General features: G+C 41.6%; 1 protein-coding gene across 4 annotated transcripts in view; it reads right to left on the bottom strand.

The window, feature by feature from the left end:
- LOC110493766 (phosphofurin acidic cluster sorting protein 2) overlaps positions 1–19,089 on the bottom strand; it is an 84,117-nt gene that overhangs the window by 18,429 nt on the left and 46,599 nt on the right. For all 4 annotated transcript variants that reach the window (XM_021568231.2, XM_021568232.2, XM_021568233.2 and 1 more), the window contains exons 3-11: positions 16,203–16,292; positions 15,737–15,862; positions 13,158–13,320; positions 11,941–12,032; positions 11,425–11,508; positions 8,281–8,340; positions 5,451–5,602; positions 4,890–4,983; positions 2,272–2,361 (exon numbers count right to left, since the gene is read on the bottom strand). In XM_021568231.2, the coding sequence (XP_021423906.1) occupies positions 2,272–2,361; positions 4,890–4,983; positions 5,451–5,602; positions 8,281–8,340; positions 11,425–11,508; positions 11,941–12,032; positions 13,158–13,320; positions 15,737–15,862; positions 16,203–16,292 (951 nt within the window). The remainder of the gene's footprint in view (positions 1–2,271; positions 2,362–4,889; positions 4,984–5,450; positions 5,603–8,280; positions 8,341–11,424; positions 11,509–11,940; positions 12,033–13,157; positions 13,321–15,736; positions 15,863–16,202; positions 16,293–19,089) is intronic.

Raw genomic sequence — 19,089 nt, 5'->3', positions numbered from 1 at the left:
GCTGGTTCATTTCTCTCCCTAGAGATGAATTACTACTTTACTTAACTGTCCTTTTCCAGTGTGTATTGTCAGTGGGAATTCACTGACACCAGAGACACAAGTCATGAAGGTTCACCCTGTGCGAGTTGAGAACACCTGTTTTACAGGTAAACTCAATTATCTGCATCCCATACGGCACCCTATTCCATTTATAGTGCACTACTTTTGACCGTATCCCTACAGGCCCAAAATGAGTACACTACATAGGGAATATGGTGCCATTTTGGGGTGCAGTCATTGAGATCATTGTTTCCTCAATGGGATCATTCCCAAGAGGTAGCAACCAAAACCAATACGTAACAGACGATGAAATGCACATAGTACATAGAAAAAAGCTATTTCTGTGAAGGGTACCCGTTGTCGATGCATTTCAATGTGTTGTCATGGTGACCGTGAAAACATAACATAACGCCTGGCAGATGTCCGTGAACACATTCACATGAAGCTCAGTGTGTGCATGTAAGTATCATGTGTCCGTGTGTGAATGTGTGTGCATGTAAGTATCATGTGTCAGTGTGTGCATGTAAGTATCATGTGCATGTAAGTATCATGTGTCAGTGTGTGGATGTGTATGCATGTAAGTATCATGCATCAGTGCATGGATGTGTGTGCATATAAGTATCATGTGTCAGTGTGTGTGCATGTAAGTATCATGTGTCAGTGTGTGGATGTGTGTGCATGTAAGTATCATGTGTCAGTGTGTGGATGTGTGTGCATGTAAGCGTCATGTGTCAGTGTGTGCATGTGTGTGCATGTAAGTATCATGTGTCAGTGTGTGGATGTGTGTGCATGTAAGTATCATGTGTCAGTGTGTGCATGTAAGTATCATGTGTCAGTGTGTGCATGTGTGTGCATGTAAGTATCATGTGTCAGTGTCTGCATGTAAGTATCATGTGTCAATGTGTGCATGTAAGTCTCATGTGTCAGTGTGTGGATGTGTATGCATGTAAGTATCATGCATCAGTGCATGGATGTGTGTGCATGTAAGTATCATGTGTCAGTGTGTGGATGTGTATGCATGTAAGTATCATGCATCAGTGCATGAATGTGTGTGTATGTAAGTATCATGTGTCAGTGTGTGGATGTGTGTGCATGTAAGTATCATGTGTCAGTGTGTGCATGTAAGTATCATGTGTCAGTGTGTGCATGTGTGTGCATGTAAGTATCATGTGTTTGGCCACTGAAAATCCCATCCTTGGGCCCCAAACACAAGCCTCCTCAGAATCTCTCCTTCCCTCCCTCTCTAAAGAAATGCATTGTCAGGTGCCCCTCGTTGCCGGGGTTCCCGGGGTGAACGATTGCAGAGGAGGCAACGGAGCGCGAGAGACAACGATGAAGAATAACAAACACTGCTCTTCTCACGGACCAATACATACGCTGACGCCCTCTCTACAGCCAGCTGGACCTGGGCCTCAGAGTGGTGTCGGTGTGTTTATACATCATGTGTGTGTGTTTGTGTGTGTATGTGTGTGTGTATGAGTGCGCTCGTGTGTGTATGTGTGTGTGTGTACACAATGTCTGTGTGTGTGTGCGCGTGCATGTATGCTTGTGTGTAATAATGGAGGTCTTTGTGTTAACAGTGTAAATGTACTCTTGTTCGCATCAAACTGGTCGAGTGGAAGAGAAACAGATGGGAGCTGATTTATGATAATGGACAAAACAGCCGTGCAGAGAGAGAGAAGAAAAATGTTTAAAGAACCCCAGATCTATTTCCCCCCATGTCTACCGTATTTTGTTCTGTCTACATTTTAGGAATGTTTACTGACAATTGCTGTTTCCATCAGGCCTGTGTTGAGTTTTTTATCCAACAGGTACATTACTTATAAAAATGGTTTGATGGAAACATGGTCAGTCAGAAAGAGAGAGAATGGGGAAAAAAGACAGGTAGAGAGAACGACAGACATTAAATGAGAGAACAGGAGCGAGTTGTGGCAAAGAGACAGGCAAAATCAGAGACAAAGTGGAAAGAAAGAGAGAAGTACTCGAAAATCCTGAGACAGAGATAGCAGCCCAACCACTGAGGAAGGGAGAGAACAGCAAAAGAGACAAAGAGCACTTGGGAACAGCACAAAATATGTTAAGCCTACAGGGATCCTCCAGATTACCCGCTGTAGAGTAAAGTTGTCCATAGACACTGATCTTGGGTCAGTTTTACCCCACCTATGGTTAAGGTCAGAATTGGGGGAAGGGAAGCTGATATTAGAGCTGTCCCTGGGCAGCTTTCCCACTCACCCCCGCAGGAGACTCCAATCCGGCGCTGTCGTCTGTATACTTGGTCCCTATTAGGACTTTGGCCCTGTCCGGGGTCAGCAGATCTCCACCCTAAAAAGGAGCAGAACACAGGACGCAGTTACCAAAACTGCCAGCTAGGGGACGCCCTTGAGCATATCCTAATTCCATGTCTCTAATATAGAAAAACAAATCACATGAACTCTATTCACAGTGAGCTTTCATATGCGCCAGCTGGCAGCGAAATAGCGGACTACTAACCCTTAGGTGGCTGGCTACCCCCGTAGCTGGCTACTTTTCCTTGACACAAGCTGCATCAGACTTTCAGGAACACACTGTATTCATGACATTTCTATCTGAAACATTCCACAAGTTTGCTTCCTTAAAGCTGGGCTCCTTAATGGTGAAACTGTCCCATTTCTTTGTGATTTTACAACAACAAAGAAGTTACTGCAAACAAAAGGACACTCTTTTCTTCCCTACGACATCATTGCATGTGCAATACAACAGTAAAATATGTACTGCTGTTTTTTTTGTTTTTTTTTGCCCACGTCCCGCGACGCTCCTCACCGCTTCATCAACAAAACAAAAACAATAAGAATGGCGGTGGGTCAGACAGTGGAACTGGTTTCCCCTACTGCGGAATCCGTCTCTAACGTGCGCAAGGGTCAAACTCTGAAATGCCTTTGTTGATACTTTGTGCTCACATATTTGATGAGACAATCAATGCTCTCGCTAGAATAGATCCATATTTTGTGGCAATGTTTGACCCGCTTTGGATGAACGACAATTCCTCCTTCTCGTGCACGCAGAATCGATCTGGCCTTACTCGATGTCTGACACTCACACTAAGAAACCACCCACACAGTTACAAGGTGTCTGGTGCAGTACACAGTACTACCATACATACAATTCCGAGAATATCCAGGAATAACCGTCTAAAATGCCTGGCATATGGATGCCACATATAATTTACTATTTAAAGGGTATAGCTAAAAATGTACCTAATCTAAAATAGCTGGCATATGGATGTCAAAAAGAATGCAATATTTTTAAGGATAGTTCACCCAAGCTACAAATTTACCTAAACTAAAATGCCTGGCATATATATGGACGCCACAAATCATTACTATTTAAAGGGATAGTTCATCCTTTCGAAATGCACGGGGCTTCATTTATCAATCACGTGTAGCCACAAATCTGTGTGTAAACTATGCGTGAGATCATTTCCACACAGATGTATTTGCTTGAGAGCGTGCACATTTAGGCACAGCCATGACCATGCGTACGCACAGTGCCAAGTGGTAGAAAAAGGGAACTGCTTGTCAAGCATAGAATTGGGAAAATACACTGAGTGTACAAGACATTCAAACGCATGCCATTCTGGTGCACATTAAAGTGCTATCCCAACGGGCACTGTTCGGCGGGAGCTTGCTGATCGGTATCTCACATCCCTGGAGGAGCCAATGTTTCGGACGCAATCATCAGCCAAACGAACTGTAACATACCATTTCCATCGCACAACAGGTTGAAGTCAAGAGGGGTTTCTTTGCCATCAATGGGTTCCAAAATACGCACGGAGCAATAGACGGCACCCACGTCGCCATAAAAGCACCATCCCAAAATGAGTACAACTAGGTGAACAGAAAAGGCTTCCACTCTTAACGTGCAGGTGATAGGTTATGTGACATGTAAAAAAAAAAAAACGCTGCTGAATGTCATGGCCGGGTGGAACCCAGGACTCGTTCATTCTGCAGAACAGCAATGTTGGTCTATACGCCTACAGGAGGGAGCTGTTGAAGTATGTTTGCCATTGTTAAAGCAACTTGAATTGTCCTCTTTTTTGTAGCTATGTTTTTATTTTTACTGGTCAAACCACAACTGAAACAACTAAATAAAACCTTTTGGTTGTACTCTATTTCAGTCTAGGAGCAGTTTTTTTTCTTAGCTTGTTCTGGTTGCGCCGTTGTAGGCTATTTCATGGTACGGCGTTGTATATTACCTACTGGCATTAAAGAGATGATTTTGCTCATATATGGTTAATTGGGGGTGCTTCGAAACGCAAATAGTCAAGGTCGTGCACAAGCACTGAGGCTGAGAACATTTGGTATTTATCAACGGTTACCTCCTACCGGTGTGTGTATGACGCTCGTAGGATTGTTTGATAAAACACTTTTTTTATTCGATTTTTTTAGGAATAGTTTCTATGCAATGTTGATAAATGATGCCCCTGGGATATATATGGATGTCACAAATCACTACTATTTAAAGGGATAGTTCATCCAAGCTACAAATGTTCCTCATCTTATGGATAGCTAAATAGAGATAAACCTGGAGATCTAAATAGACAATGGATGTGGATAGTCAGCAACCTACCCATGTTAGCATAGCTTTAGAGCATGTGAGCGTTGTTGGGTTAATAAAAAAACAATGGGAGCGGTAGGACACATGTTAGCATTAGCATGCTAATCCAAATTCTATTAAAAAGATAGTCCTATGGAGTAACAAACAAAAAACATTTGTGTGTCAGTGTGTGTGGCGTGGGATTGTTGTGACCTTATGCTCCAATTTCAACAAAGAGGAGTGAGTGTGTGTGTGTGTGTGCGTGTGTGTTTGCTTACGATGCAGGCCAGGTCCCTGGCCTGGCTCTTCTGACTGTGCAGACTCCCAATCTCAGTCTGGGAGCTCGAATGGGACATTCCCTCAAAGAAGGGCCTGGGTGACAACCACATAAAAAAAAAACATATTTGAAACTTTCAGAAAAAATACATACTTGAGAGACTGTGCTGAGGTGGATAGTAGGGACACTAACTTGTGTACCCATTTAGGTGATGTTTTCATACTAGTCATTCAGCTGCAGTTATCTTTCACGTTTCTCCCCTGCAGCTACTTTCTTTTCTCTCTCTTTTGATTTGATGTACAGTAACAATGCACAAATAAACTGCCCTTAACACTGTGGAAAATATGAGTCTTGACTTTGACTAGTGTGTGAACATTATATGGGGCCCTGTTTGAGTTTAGCTGTACTCACAACATTTCGTGCGGCCATATTTGAGTGTAGGTGTACTGGCGACATGATGTGGGGCCCTACTTGAGTTTGGGTTTATCTGTATTTGGGACATTCTGTGGGGCCTTACTTTAGTTAAGGTGTACAGTACTGATAACATTTTGCAGAACCTTACTTGAGTTTGGGTTTGGGCGTGCTAAGGACACTCTCGTTGTCCTCCATCTCAGGGCCGCTGTCACTCTGGTTGTAAACCTCCAGACTATCATAGAGCAGGTCCAGATCCTCCTCCACCTCCTGGGTCTGGTCCACTGGGTCCGAGTCCAGAACCTAGCAACAACAAATGGACAGTGAAATAATCAGTCAATCAATCAATCAGTCAATCTTTTATCCATCCATCCATCAACCAATAAAATCACTTCCAAAGAGCAAGTAATAGCACACTGGCAATGAATAACTCCTTTGGCTGATGGAGTTGAAAGTTCAGAGTAGCATTGGTAACTCAGAAAATAGTATACATACACCACCAGTTTATTAAATACACCACCCTGTTCACAAAAATGGTTCGCTCCTACAGACAGTGACAATGGCTTGCTATATAAATCAGGCAGATAGGCATCCAGTTACTGTTCCATTGAATGTCCGAATGGGCAAACGAGTGACCTAAGCGACTTTGAGCGTGGTATGATCTTCGGTGTCAGGCGTGCCGGTTCCAGTAACTCAGAAACGGCCCGGCCTCCTTGGTTTTTCGCGCACAAGTGTCTAGGGTTTTACCGAGAATCACGCGACAAACAAATAACATCCAGTTAGCGGCAGTCATGTGGGAGAAAACAGCTCGTTGATGAGAGAGGTCGAAGGAGAATGGCAAGAATCATGCAAGCTAAGAGGCGGGCCACAAACAGGCAAGTAACGCCGCAGTACAACAGTGGTGTACAGAAAGGCATCTTGGAACGCACAATTTATGGGTCCTTGTCACGGATGGGCTATTGCAGCAGACCACCTCACCGGGTTCCATTCCTATCAGTTAAAAACAAGAAGAAGTGGCTAGAGTGGGCACGTGATCACCAACACTAGACAATTGAGGAGTGGAAAAACATTGCCTGGTCTGATGAATCCCAGTTCCCGTTGCATCATGCTGATGGCAGAGTCAGGATTTGGAGTAAGCAGCATGGGTCCATGGCCCCATCCTGCCTACTGTCAACGGTACAGGCTGGTGGCGGTGGTGTAATGGAGTGGGGAATGTTTTCCTAGCGTAGGTTAGGTCCTTTGATACCAACAGATCAATGTTTAAACTCTACACCTTGTAGAATCCATGCCACGAAGAATTCAGGATGTTCAACCCGGTACTAGATGGGTGTACCTAATACAGTTTATATATCTTTAGCCATACTGCTATTGTAACAACATGATGAATTCATTTTCTCTACAATAGCAATTTGTTTTCTTTGGAAACATGACAGGTCTCAAAGGAGAAAATTGGAAGTTTTCCATATTTCCCGTTGAAGTTGACTAACAGCTATAACAGTTATTTGGAATACCGTGTGCATGCATACACATGCACACACTGTCACATGATACGTGCATGCACACACTGACACAAGCTATTGTAATGGAATATGCATACAGAATGCATATAACACAGATAATGTTCTTTCAACTAGGAGAGTATTTATATTATTTGTCAATTGGTTCTGAAATGACTTGGAGCACAAAACAAAATTGATTAATTTAAATGAATTCCCACAGGCCATACATTACCGACTTGGTTGTCTCTGTGCCTTTTATGAATCATTACCGACTGAGATGAGACCAATTAAAAATATCGAAACATCAATTAAAAACTCACTGCTAAGCGATAATAAATCAGCGTTCTGTTGTAAATCTTAAATGTAGTTTTTGTTGCAGAAAGAATCATTCATTTCCCCTCATATTCTCACTAGCTGAATATCTCAATTTATTTTGACTCAAATGACGCTCATAGTTTGTGATTGGCTTTTACAAACGAACCAAACGTCTGGATTGGTGCAGTAATAAACTAGTGCTGCCAATCAAGGGCTCCCACACCCCTGCTACTCTCATCAGTTCCAAGTGAAGTGACACTCAATGAGTAATTTACAAGTATGTAATTATGATTAAATATATTGGCAGGCGCTGAAGCACAACTTTGTGTTAGGGAAGACGAACAAAATGAAACACTGGCTCTAATGGACAATACTTTTCCAAAGGTTTTCAATTATTTATTTCTTCCGACGACAGGATGCATGACAAAGCTGTGACCGGGGTCAACCAACTGTTCCATAGAATGTCCTGTCAGTAAAATAGGTATGTTGATCCAATCCTGCACATAACCAACCTTTAATGAACCCAGCCAGGCCTGTACACGTTGAACCATGGGTTGTGTCCCAAATGGCACCCTACTCACTACATAGTGAGAGATGGGCCCTGGTCTAAAGTAGTGCACTATACAGAGAATAAGGTGCCATTTGGGACATACAAATGATACCACAGTTGCCTTTCCTACTTAGGTCACTTCCTGCTTGAAGGAGAGGTAATATCATTAAGGAGTTAGGTGATAAAGGAGAGCGGCGCTCTCAGGGCGAGACTGGTAGACAGCGAGCGAGGTTAGGTTAAAGAGACTACAGTGGGCCGACAGTAGCAAAAGCGCTTAAATCAATTAGATTGATCTGTAAACAGAAAGGGTCAAAGACAATACGCTCCATATATATGGGACTTCATTAACAGATTGCATAGTATAATGGTATAGTTTTTTGGTTGGTAGAACCTTTTCACCAAATGGTTCTTTGAGGGTTCTTCATTCGGTGAACGGATTCTACATAGAACCAAAAATGCTTCTCCCCGAAAACAAGAAAGGGTTCTCCTACAGGGACAGATGAAGAACACTTTATGAACCTTGTAGCATTCTACAAAAACGTTGAAGCAGCGGCAGATGAATCCCTTGCAGCGTGTTATTCATACATAACAGAACAGTTGAAGCGTGCAGTACTAACCTCATCCGTCACTTTGAATCGCTTCAACAGGGCCACAAACTTCTGTTTGAAATTGGGTTGCTGTAAAATGAGAGTGAGAGAGAGGGTGGAGGAGAGGGAGGGAGAGGAAGAGAGAGTTTGGTGTCAACAAGAGTACACCAAGAACTTGTCAGAACGATCATTTTTAGTGTGATCCCCATTTGCTGACGCCATGACGTAAGCTAATCTTTCAGAGACATCAGTGTAACCAACAAAGCTGTCTTCAAACTCATGGGATGACAGCTCTAGAATACTGAGAGCTCAATAAATCACAGTGAAGTTATCACAATAGACTTCTGAGTCTAGTCTTCACCGTTCCGGAGTGAAGTTTCCCATAGGTAAAGATCTAGGAAAAGCTACCCCTTCTCCAATCCTAACAATATTTAATCATTGGGAAAAAACTAAACTGACCCAAAATCAATGTCTAGGGGCAATTTCACCCTACTCCCATTAATATGCTTATCTGAAGAGTGCCAGCATCTGAAGAGCACTAGGATGCACCATTAAAAGTCGGTTAATGTTCACACGGCTTAGTGGCTTCGACCTCAGTGAACTTATGTGTGCATGATTCGCTGATTCACCAAAGGCACATCAGGTCATTGGAGAGAGCCAGACATGTCATTATTAACAACATTAAGGATTATTGATTGAAGCAAATACCAAGACCTAGGGAAAAGTATTTGTTAAAGTGTGCGTTTATTTGTGATTTATGTTTGTGTGTGTATGTCTGTGTGTGTTACCAGCTACCATGTGTAGGTCTCAGTTTGTGCGTGTTGGTGCCTGCTTAATTTGTATCCTTAGTTGGTGTCTGCTTCATCTACACAGCGTTTTGGTCTAAAAGTGGACGTTGAACTCATTCCAGGACAACTCTCCTGTCACTACTGCTTAGATAAGGATTTAGGGGACAGAAGACATCTTCTGTGCCATCCCCGAAAAGAACAAGACTGAGTAGCAGACCTAACACAGACACACCTTAAAGAGATTACAGTGGACTCTTGATGACTGCACCCATTTGCACTGGCTTGGAACTTTCGAGACAACACACACTAAACCTGAGCATAAAGTTATCAGAAGCAAGGCATTGAATTGGGACCGAAAAACTGTATTGCATTTAAATGTAGTTTGTACTTACAGTGCCTTCAGAAAGTATTCACAACCCTTGACTTTTTCCACATTTTGTTGAGTTACAAAATGGGATTAAAATGGATTTAATGGTCTTTTTTTCTTTTTGACGATCTACACAAAATATTTGGTAATATTAAAGATTCATTTTTTAAAGACGAATGAAAAATATTACACTAATATATATTGATAAAATAATTAGAATCCCCTTTGGTAGCGATTACAGCTGTGAGTATTTTTGGGTAAGTCTCTAAGAGCTTTACACACCTAGATTGTACAATATTTGCCCATTGTTCTTTTTTAAACCCTTCAAGCTCTGACAAGATGCTTTTTAGTAATTGACAGACATTTTCAAGTCTTGCCATAGATTTTCAAGACGATTTAAGTCAAAACTGTAACTAGGCCACTCAGGAGCATTTAAAGTCGCATTGATAAGCAACTACAATGTAAATTTGGCCTTGAGTTATTGACCTGCTGAAAGGTGAATTTATCTCCCAGTGTTTGTTGGAAAGCAGACTGAACCAGGTTTTCCTCTAGGATTTTGCCTGTGCTTAGCTCTAATCCATTTATTTTTATCCCCCGAAATAATTCCCTAGTTCTTGCTGATGACAAGCATACCCATAACATACCCATAAGAGTGGTACTCAGTGATATATTGTGTTCGATATGCCCAAAACATAATGCATTGTACATAATGCATTGTATTCAAGACAAAAATGTAATTTATTTGCCACATTTATTGCAAACAGGATGCATGTTTTGGAATATTTTGATTCTGTACAGACTTCCTTCTTTTCACTCTGTCATTTAGGTTAGTATTGTAGAGTAACTACAATGTTGTTCATCCATCTTCAGTGTTCTCCTATCATAGCCATTAACTGTTTTAAAGCCACCATTGGCCTCATGGTGAAATCCCTGAGTGGTTTCTTTTCTCTCCGGCAACTGAGTTAGGAAGGACGCATGTATCTTTGTAGTGACTGGGTGTATTGATACACCATCCAAAGCGTAATTAATAACTTCACCATGCTCAAAGGGATATATTTATATATTTTTTTATCAATCTACCAATAGGTGCCCTTCTTTGCGAGGCACGGGAAAATCTCCCTGGTCTTTGTTGTTGAATCTGTGCTTGAAATTCACTACTCGACTGAGGGACCTTACAGATAATTGTGTGGGGTACAGATATATATATTTTAAATATATATATTTTTAATTGAACCTTTATTTAACTAGGCAAGTCAGTTAAGAACAAATTCTTATTTACAATGACAGCCTAGGAACAGTGGGTTAACTGCCTTGTTCAGGGGCTGAACGACAGATTTTTATCTTGTCAGCTCGGGGATTCAATCTAGCAACCTTTTGGTTACAAGCCCAACGCTCTAACCACTAGGCTACCTGCCACCTCAGACATGGGGGTAATCATTCAAAAATGATATTAACCACTATTATTGCACACAGAGTGAGTCCATGCAACTTATGTGACTTGTTAAGCACATCTTTACTCCTGAACATATTTAGGCTTGCCATAACAAAAGGGTTGAATACTTACTGACTGAAGACATTTCAGCTTTACATTTTTGTAAACGTTTGTAAAAACAAAATTTCACTTGTTGTGTGTAAATCAGTGGCACAAAATCTCAATTGAATACATTTTAATTTTAGGCTGTAAAAACAAAATGTGGAAAAAAGGGGTGTGAATACTTTCTGAAGGGCACTCGAAAGGATTTGACAGTGCTGTTCTAAGTGAGTCAACATGCATAGTATGAAAAATGAAAAAGCATGGTATGAAAAACACATAATTGAAAACAATCCCCTTCCAAGAGTTTGTACCTGCAGACCCTGCCATCACACGAACAGGTGCTGTACCTCAGGGCTCTATGCTGGGGCTATTCTCATTCTCTCTGCACTAAAATAAACTTACAAGCTAGGCTTGATGTGTATTTGAATGAATTTATCCAACCCCATTGTAAAGTTGTTGATATAGTTAGGCTCCCCCATCCTTACCCTTGTCATGGATGTTGTTCGAATCATTTTCCTCCGGTTTTTCTTTGGCTTCCTTTGTCCATCATCATCCTCGTCGTACAGGTCCTATAAAAGAGAGTTTTGTGTCTTAAACATCAGTGTTTTTACAACCCCTGGGAATGTACCTTTTTGTTCCAAGCCCAGCACTAACACACCTGCTCATCAAGATTAGTTGAATCAGGTGTGTTAATGCTGGGCTAGAACAATAAAGTGTTTGTTCTCAAAACAAGGTCTGGGCGTACTGCTAAATTGCAGCTACTGATAAGTGAGGATTTGTACAGTCAGCCACTTGCATGAACACAGAAATTGGTTAGTAGAACAGCACATGAATAGTAGACAGACGTTTAGTTAAAAGAAAAACACAAACATAGAAAGTCCCTTACATTCCATCCTCTTACACAACGACAGTATACAGTGTGTATTTTTGGGTGTCCATTACATATAATTAGAGCTGGAGATCTTCCCCAACAGCTAAGTGTAAGATGTGCTGTGTCTCACCACTGGTTGAACAGCATCGTCACTAGCTTCCTGCTCCGAAGAGTAGCTGTCGTCGTCATCCTCTGAGTAGTTATCCATATCTGGGGAGCGATCTGGGGTCAAAGACAAGAACAAATGTTTACAAATGTCAATTCTCCATTCACTCACTGGGAAACTGTGGAGAATTTAGCATTGATTTTAAATGTCTGTTTAAATGTCTATGTTCCATTGCTCCACTCAGAGGCTCTGAGCTAAAAGGAAGAGGTCAAGTAAGTTTAAATGCCTCTAATGTCACTCCATACTTCCTCAAGGAAGGGAAAATAGAATGAATGAATGAGTGAGTTTAGTAACATTTTTCAAAAGATTTCATATAGCTTGCCGGCCATCTGGCTAATATTGCATCCTTGACAGATTATTTTATTTTGGGGTGCGGGCCGTCAGTTTCACAGTGAATCCCTTTACATTAGTGCAGCTGACATCTGTATCGTTTACTCAGCGTCCATTTTGGCTCTGGGAGCACGAGGATCCTAAGGGAGCATCATGTGCCAGGCTGTAACCGCCTTAAGAACCACTGAAAATAATATCCTGCATTTTCCCTCAGTAACATTGGTCCTAATGTACTTAAGCTGTCATGGTTAGGGGCATAGGCACCGTTAGTAATGATGGTCTGTGGACACAGGCAATATGTAGGAAGAACCCTTCCCATGGGGTGATTAGTGGGTCTGTGGTGGGCTTATTGCACTTCAGTAAATAGACGGTTAAGTAGTGAATGTATGGAAATCTCTAGAGTTACACAAGGACGAGTGAAACATTGAGACACTGAGAGGCTACACAGAATACGTTTCTTTCAAAAGCATTTTCTTTAGAAAAGTTAACATTTGTGAAAACGAGTTGTCAATATAGAAACACATGTCTATTAAAATGTGCAATTGCCAAGGAAATGGTTTCACTCACATGACTGTCAGGCTAAGTGCAATGTAAATATGCACTTTTTATGCAATTAAAAGCCCTGCGATAGACTAGTGTCCAGTCCAGCGGGTGTACTTGTACATCAAGCTGACTCATGCTACAAAAACAAGAGATAGGCTCCTGCCCCAAGGGCCATTCTGACTCGGATAAGGATGCTTTATGCAATTAAATAACATTATGCCAAAAACATTGGTTTTCAGGATGAATAGCTTTCCTTAGTGTGCGGGCCAAACACTTGTGATGATAAGCACTGATTTCCAGGTCCCCACCTAAGGCTTTGGCCTTGGTCCCTGTCTGCCCGCTGCCGTCCTCATGGTCAATGGGCTGACTGGACAGGGAATACACACTGAGCTCGGCCGCACGCACCGGCACCTCCTTCACGTTGCTATGGAGACCCAGGATCTGGGCTCCATCTGTCGGGTGTTGCATCACCTAAACACAAGTCAGGACAGAGAAGTGTGTGAGCGACATACAAGTGTTGTTGCGTTCATTCATATAGAACAATGAGTACCTGAGTAAAATACATAATGCAGAAGCACACACACACACACACAGACACCACACAAACACACACAGACACACACAAACACACACACAGCCATAAACACAAGCTCACAAGCGCAGGCAGACACACATTCATAAATTTGCACATACACACGCACGTTCAACTGAAGCACACAGTTTTTGTTAGAAACGGGGCAGCTTTATTTTCCTCCCCATGTTTTCTTCCTCATGTCTCACCAAATCGGATTTGTGCCTCTCACCTTGACACAGTTCGCTCTAAGCTCTAGGCTGTGTACCAAATCGCATACGGTGCCATTTGAGAGGCAGCCCTGGAGTTTCATTAACCATCAATCACTTCGGCAGGTTGCATGGAGAATGAAAGCCCCAAATGTTCTCCAATCACTGCTGTCATTCAAACCCAAGAGAAAGCCTGACAGCACTTTGTTCATGCAGTCACATCTCTACATCTCATTCTCTCCGGCATGCTGTATTATTTAGCCGTTTGCGGAGGCGGAGTTTGAAACTAATTGCGAGTGTATTGCGGATGGAGACCTGAGGAAATGTAGCCATGGTAGTCCTGTAATGTAATTGGGGGAATGGGGAAGCATGCCTACATCCGGGGGCATTGTTTAATGTTGGCTGGTGGCTGTGCGGAATAGTTCATGGATGTGCATATAATGACATTGGCTGGTGTTCAGTCAATTTCAAATAGTGGGTTTCTGAATATCGCTTCTGTTCACTTTATGCATTTGGTTACAGTTCCTTGTTATGGCCGGTTAATAGGTTCCTTCTTGCTTTGCCAACTTTGAATTTAGCACAGACCTGGCTAAAAATGGATTCTGAATTGGAACTGGTAGAGCAGCCTGATCTCATAGACTAGACGTAACATAATATACATCAGTATGATTTGTTACATTTGGTATGGTTACATAAGACAGAAGGTTACTTAACGCAAAAATGAAAGGAGGGTGGTGGGTCGAGGTGGATGAGTAGCACGTAGGCGTATAACGCAAACGTCTAGCAACCCAAAGGTTGTGTGTTAGAATTTCATCATGGACAACTTTAGCATTTTAGCTAATTAGAAACGTATTTACTACTTTTTAGCTACTATGCAGTTACTTAACATGTTAGCTAACCCTTCCCTAACCTTAACTCCTAACTCTAATACTTTAACCAACCTCCTAACCTAACCTTAACTCCAACCCCTAGCCTAGCTATGATATACATTAGCATTAGAAACCTAGCCAATGTTAGCCACAACAAATTGGAATTCGTAACATATCATACATATTGAAAATTCCGAACAGGTTATACAAATTGCAATTCTTACATATCAAACAAATTGTAATGCGTAACATATCATGTGGATGAAGGACATCCACAAAGTAATGCATATCACACAAAACATATCATACTGAATGGAGTGTTTCGAATTTACGTACAGAATAATATGAAATGCTCTGAGACCAGTAAAGGCAGGCTATGTGTTGAGGTATAAGTGTTTGCTGGGGTATGTGTTGAGGTATGGGCCCTGCCAGAGTGCAAATTAAAGCCTGTTTTGAGTGCACACGCTTAATAATAAAGGCATCATTTAAACTGTAAAAATGGATGAACTGTTAATGTGACATGAACACAACCAGTCATGATATTTTCATCTAATTGCCAAACAAATCTCTTTAAAAAGTAGGAATGTTTGTCTACTCCAAAATAATTCCAGCATCCAGACTGCATACTCGCGCCATTTTATGAATGGAAATAGACATCTGTTACAAAACACCAAAAAGTGTGCCTAATGATATTATGTGATTGCCATTGATTGCCATTGATTAGGCCTACATTAATTGATGCGTCTTGCTGACAAATTGAGCTTTTTTTGTAGCCTGAAAAGTTGGGACACCTGAAATGCATCTGAATAAAGGCTATTTTTCTCAAGCACGCATGGCAAACAAATGGCAAAAAATGAGAAAGTACAAAGGAAAATCTATGAGGAAAGGAGCTCATTTAAAGCCGAAATTCAGCACTACTGGATGGACAGCGCTGCCACAAAGAAATAATGTTTAAACCATGAAAAAAAAGAGGTGGGGGTGTTCATGTCATTGGAAGATTTTATTTTCATATTTACCACTGTAAAACATATTTACCACTGCATTTTAAATGAAAAGGAGAATGGTTAAATTAGCATTACTTAGAGAGACCCCCAAAGTTGGACTTTTGTTGCATTCAGGGGAGCTGAGCCCCCCCCGGCTCCCCCGTATTTCGCACCATGGGCCCCGTTTGTGCGTTTGACTTCATATGCTGTTGTGATAAAAAAAAATGGTCACAAATATTAAGCTGTTGTCTTTACCTCTGCCATATTTATGACGCCCACAGCTAAGGTCTTATACCCCAGGATGGTACGGTTTTTATATCGCTTCCTCCTCTGCAACATGATCTGCAATCGGTTGGCGTCCCTTTTGAGGAAGTGGGGATACTAGGGGGGACAGAAAAGGGCGTAACACACAGGTGTTACAGGAGGTTACATCACACCTTACATCATGTCTGTAGCCATGACAATGTTTTTCTTCAGTCAGTCATTTCTTTGATGCCTTCAGATCCGCCACCTCAGATGGGCTTTGAACGCCAACCTGAGGTGTAGGAAATACACTAAAACTAAAAAAGGGGGTATGATATGTTTACACAGGCACTACCATTAATTTAGCAAGATTTAGTACAATTTAGTACATCAACCGTTGGCTAATGAAAATACATATTTCAGTCACATAACGGATCACTCTTTGATACTTTTGAAAGCCATGTTAACCTGGCCATACCTGGAGTGAGAAGGTTAGCTCAAGGTCAGTCTCCATCAGTCCGTCTGGGGGAAGGACATACTCGTTGGACCTCAAGATGCGCTTGGACCCCTGTGGCGGAAGATTTAAAGAGAGGTACAGAGAGAGTTAGGGATCTAATGGTGACTGAAACAAAGACATTTGGTGGTAACACTGACTTTTCAATGTTCCTTTCCCTGAGAAACGTGTATAGAAACTAAATTCTAAAACGTGAGTGTTTGCCAACGATGCCTAGAAGGTAGGGGCTAAAGTTTAGGGGTTGTTTCTGGACAGGGTCTTGGAGTTGCATGTTACCTCAGTAACCTACTGATCCAGCCAATTTAAAGGTAGACTCAACGATATGATGTAGATACAGAAAGTAAACAGCATAATGGATCAATTTCCGCAACAACTAAGAGCACTGAAGCACGAGGCTCACCTTCTTTGGTGCCCTCGCTAGCACGTTTTGAACAGCGTGATGCGAACACGTGCACAGATACTGCGTGCGACTGTGAGAGAGCATCTCGCTCATCTCAATATCTCTGGTGCTGCTCGTGTTAACGTCATTTCGCTGAGTCTTTCCAAGCATGCTCTATCATCTCACCCCACTTCCAATACCAGCTTTCATCGTGTATCAGTGGCCGTGTCTGAATACCCAAACTTGCGTCCTAAAAAAATAACATTTTATAGTATGTGGCATTTCGAAAATCACGTACACTTTAAATGCCTGGATGTCATACTCATTTCAGTTTTGACAACAGCTGATCAATTAGATATGGGGATGCGCTACCGAAATCAATTAATATTGCAGGATATCTTTAGATATTTGGCTATTAGACTTCTGTTTTTTTATGGGAATTCAATACAAAGCTTTACTGCTTGGCTTAGCTCTGGGGATGCGCTACTGAAATCAATGAATAGCTGGGAAACAACACGTTCGCGCATGACACAAAATATGACGTTTTATACTATGTGCATTTTCGGACTCTGACATTGCTCGTTCTGAAATTTCTTAATTTCTTTCTTTTTACTTTTTGGATTATGTGTGTATTGTTTGGTATTGCTATATTGCACTTGTGATTTCATGAAAATTAAATAGCATACTACAGCATACTTTTTACTAAACAATACGTGCTAAATAGTACGATTAATATGTATGCAGTTTTAGTAAGTAGTAGCCAAGCCAGAATTCGGACACGGCCAGTGGCATACAGAAAAAAATAGGGGGAAAAGCTTATTTACTTTCAATCACGGTCAGTTAGCGCTTTACTAACTCACCATGCTGACTGTTTTGTTTTCCTTTGGGAGGCTAAGCTAGCTTCACATCCAAATTAACTGACTGGAAAAGCAACAGGCTAATCGCTAACAAGACAACAGGGACCAGCAGCAGTCAGCATCACACTTCTAATGAGCTGTCGCACACAGCTGTACTAAAATGGACCAGCAGACAGTTATCAGTGATGAAGCTTCACGAAACATTCAGTCTTTAGAGATGAAAGGGAGGAGGAAGGTTTGTGTTTTGTTTTCCTCACATGGGGAAAAAATCTGTATTCGGACCTGCATTCCTCATGGTGACTCAGCAAACTAAAAAAGGGCGCTAGCTACAAGACATTAATGCTAATTGATCCCAGAGCAGGAAGAACAGACATGGGGCTTCCAAGAGTAGCCCCATCGGGCCCTGACAGACAACTACGTGGATAGGTAGGTGTTGACTTCAGACAAGTCTGCAACCAAAGCTATTGGCTAGCTCAATGACAATACAATGAACTAATTTCTGAATGCATTCAAAAATACTGAAAAGTCCAAAAACAAGTATGTATTAGCGGGTTTTAACATACGGAACCAAATCTCCACAGTCTTCTGAGTTCTGTAGCTAGAGATACAGAGAGTGACCAAGAATAAACATTTGTCACACTATTTTTCCTCCTGTCAATGGGGAATAAAGAGCAGTCGAGACCAGTCTTAACTCCTGCATACGCTGCAACTTTCGGGACTTTTGTAGTTGCCGCTCAACATGCCGTCATCAGAAGATCAGATGTGGCCATTTTAAGTCCCTTTTCTGACAAGTAGCAGGCAGACAGGTGCTAGCGAGCCATTACAATGACCAATCGAGGAAATGAATAGACCTGAATGGTGTTCTCAGAGATATGCTGAAGTACCGAGTTACTTGAGAAGAGAGAAGCAGTGGGAAATATTGACTGTCACTTTGGTCAATATATCTCTGTGTGCATCTGAAAGGTAGGCACGCCATGTACAGTGTATAGAATTATTGCAAAGATTTCTGATAATCTACTGCTCAATGACCAGTGAATTTACCACCAGCAATTAGAGAGAACAGAAAGAACACAGTTCAACCACACAATGCTCTTTCTCTCTGACTGCATAGAACCCTGAGCAATACGCAAGCACTGGGCCGTACCACGACCAAAGCGAATAACTTTGGAATGCAGAGTGCCCCAAGTAACGGTCAGACATAACTGTAATCTTTTTCCTTTCTCTCTCTGTTCCTATCGAACAAGATGTCACCTTGGTAACCGCTTGGGCAGTCCTCTGAGACTATTGAGCTTAGTGGAAGGAGAGATTCTGGAAGGTTGTCAGGTGTGAAAGGAAAAATATGTCGCTACGTCGCAGCTAAGATGCATGAAATAAAGGATGTAGAAAATATGTGCGATGATTATAGAAATAGCTTGTAAGGAGGACCACAGAGAAGTGAAAAACACTTCCAATGTTGATCATGAGCTTTTGTTGGCCATTAGCTTTTGTTAGTTATTGCCATATTTGAGTAAATTGACGAGTAGTATTGACCTTGATATAGTCGTTTGATTTTTCTGTTCATTTCAGAACAAAGTATCAGCCGATTGATGCAAACAGTTGTTACCAAACCATCCCA

Source organism: Oncorhynchus mykiss, chromosome 17 (genome assembly GCF_013265735.2).
Source record: "Oncorhynchus mykiss isolate Arlee chromosome 17, USDA_OmykA_1.1, whole genome shotgun sequence".
Lineage (NCBI taxonomy): Eukaryota > Metazoa > Chordata > Actinopteri > Salmoniformes > Salmonidae > Oncorhynchus > Oncorhynchus mykiss.
Note: the sequence above shows the minus strand (reverse complement) of the source record. Positions and strands in the feature narration are given on the sequence as shown.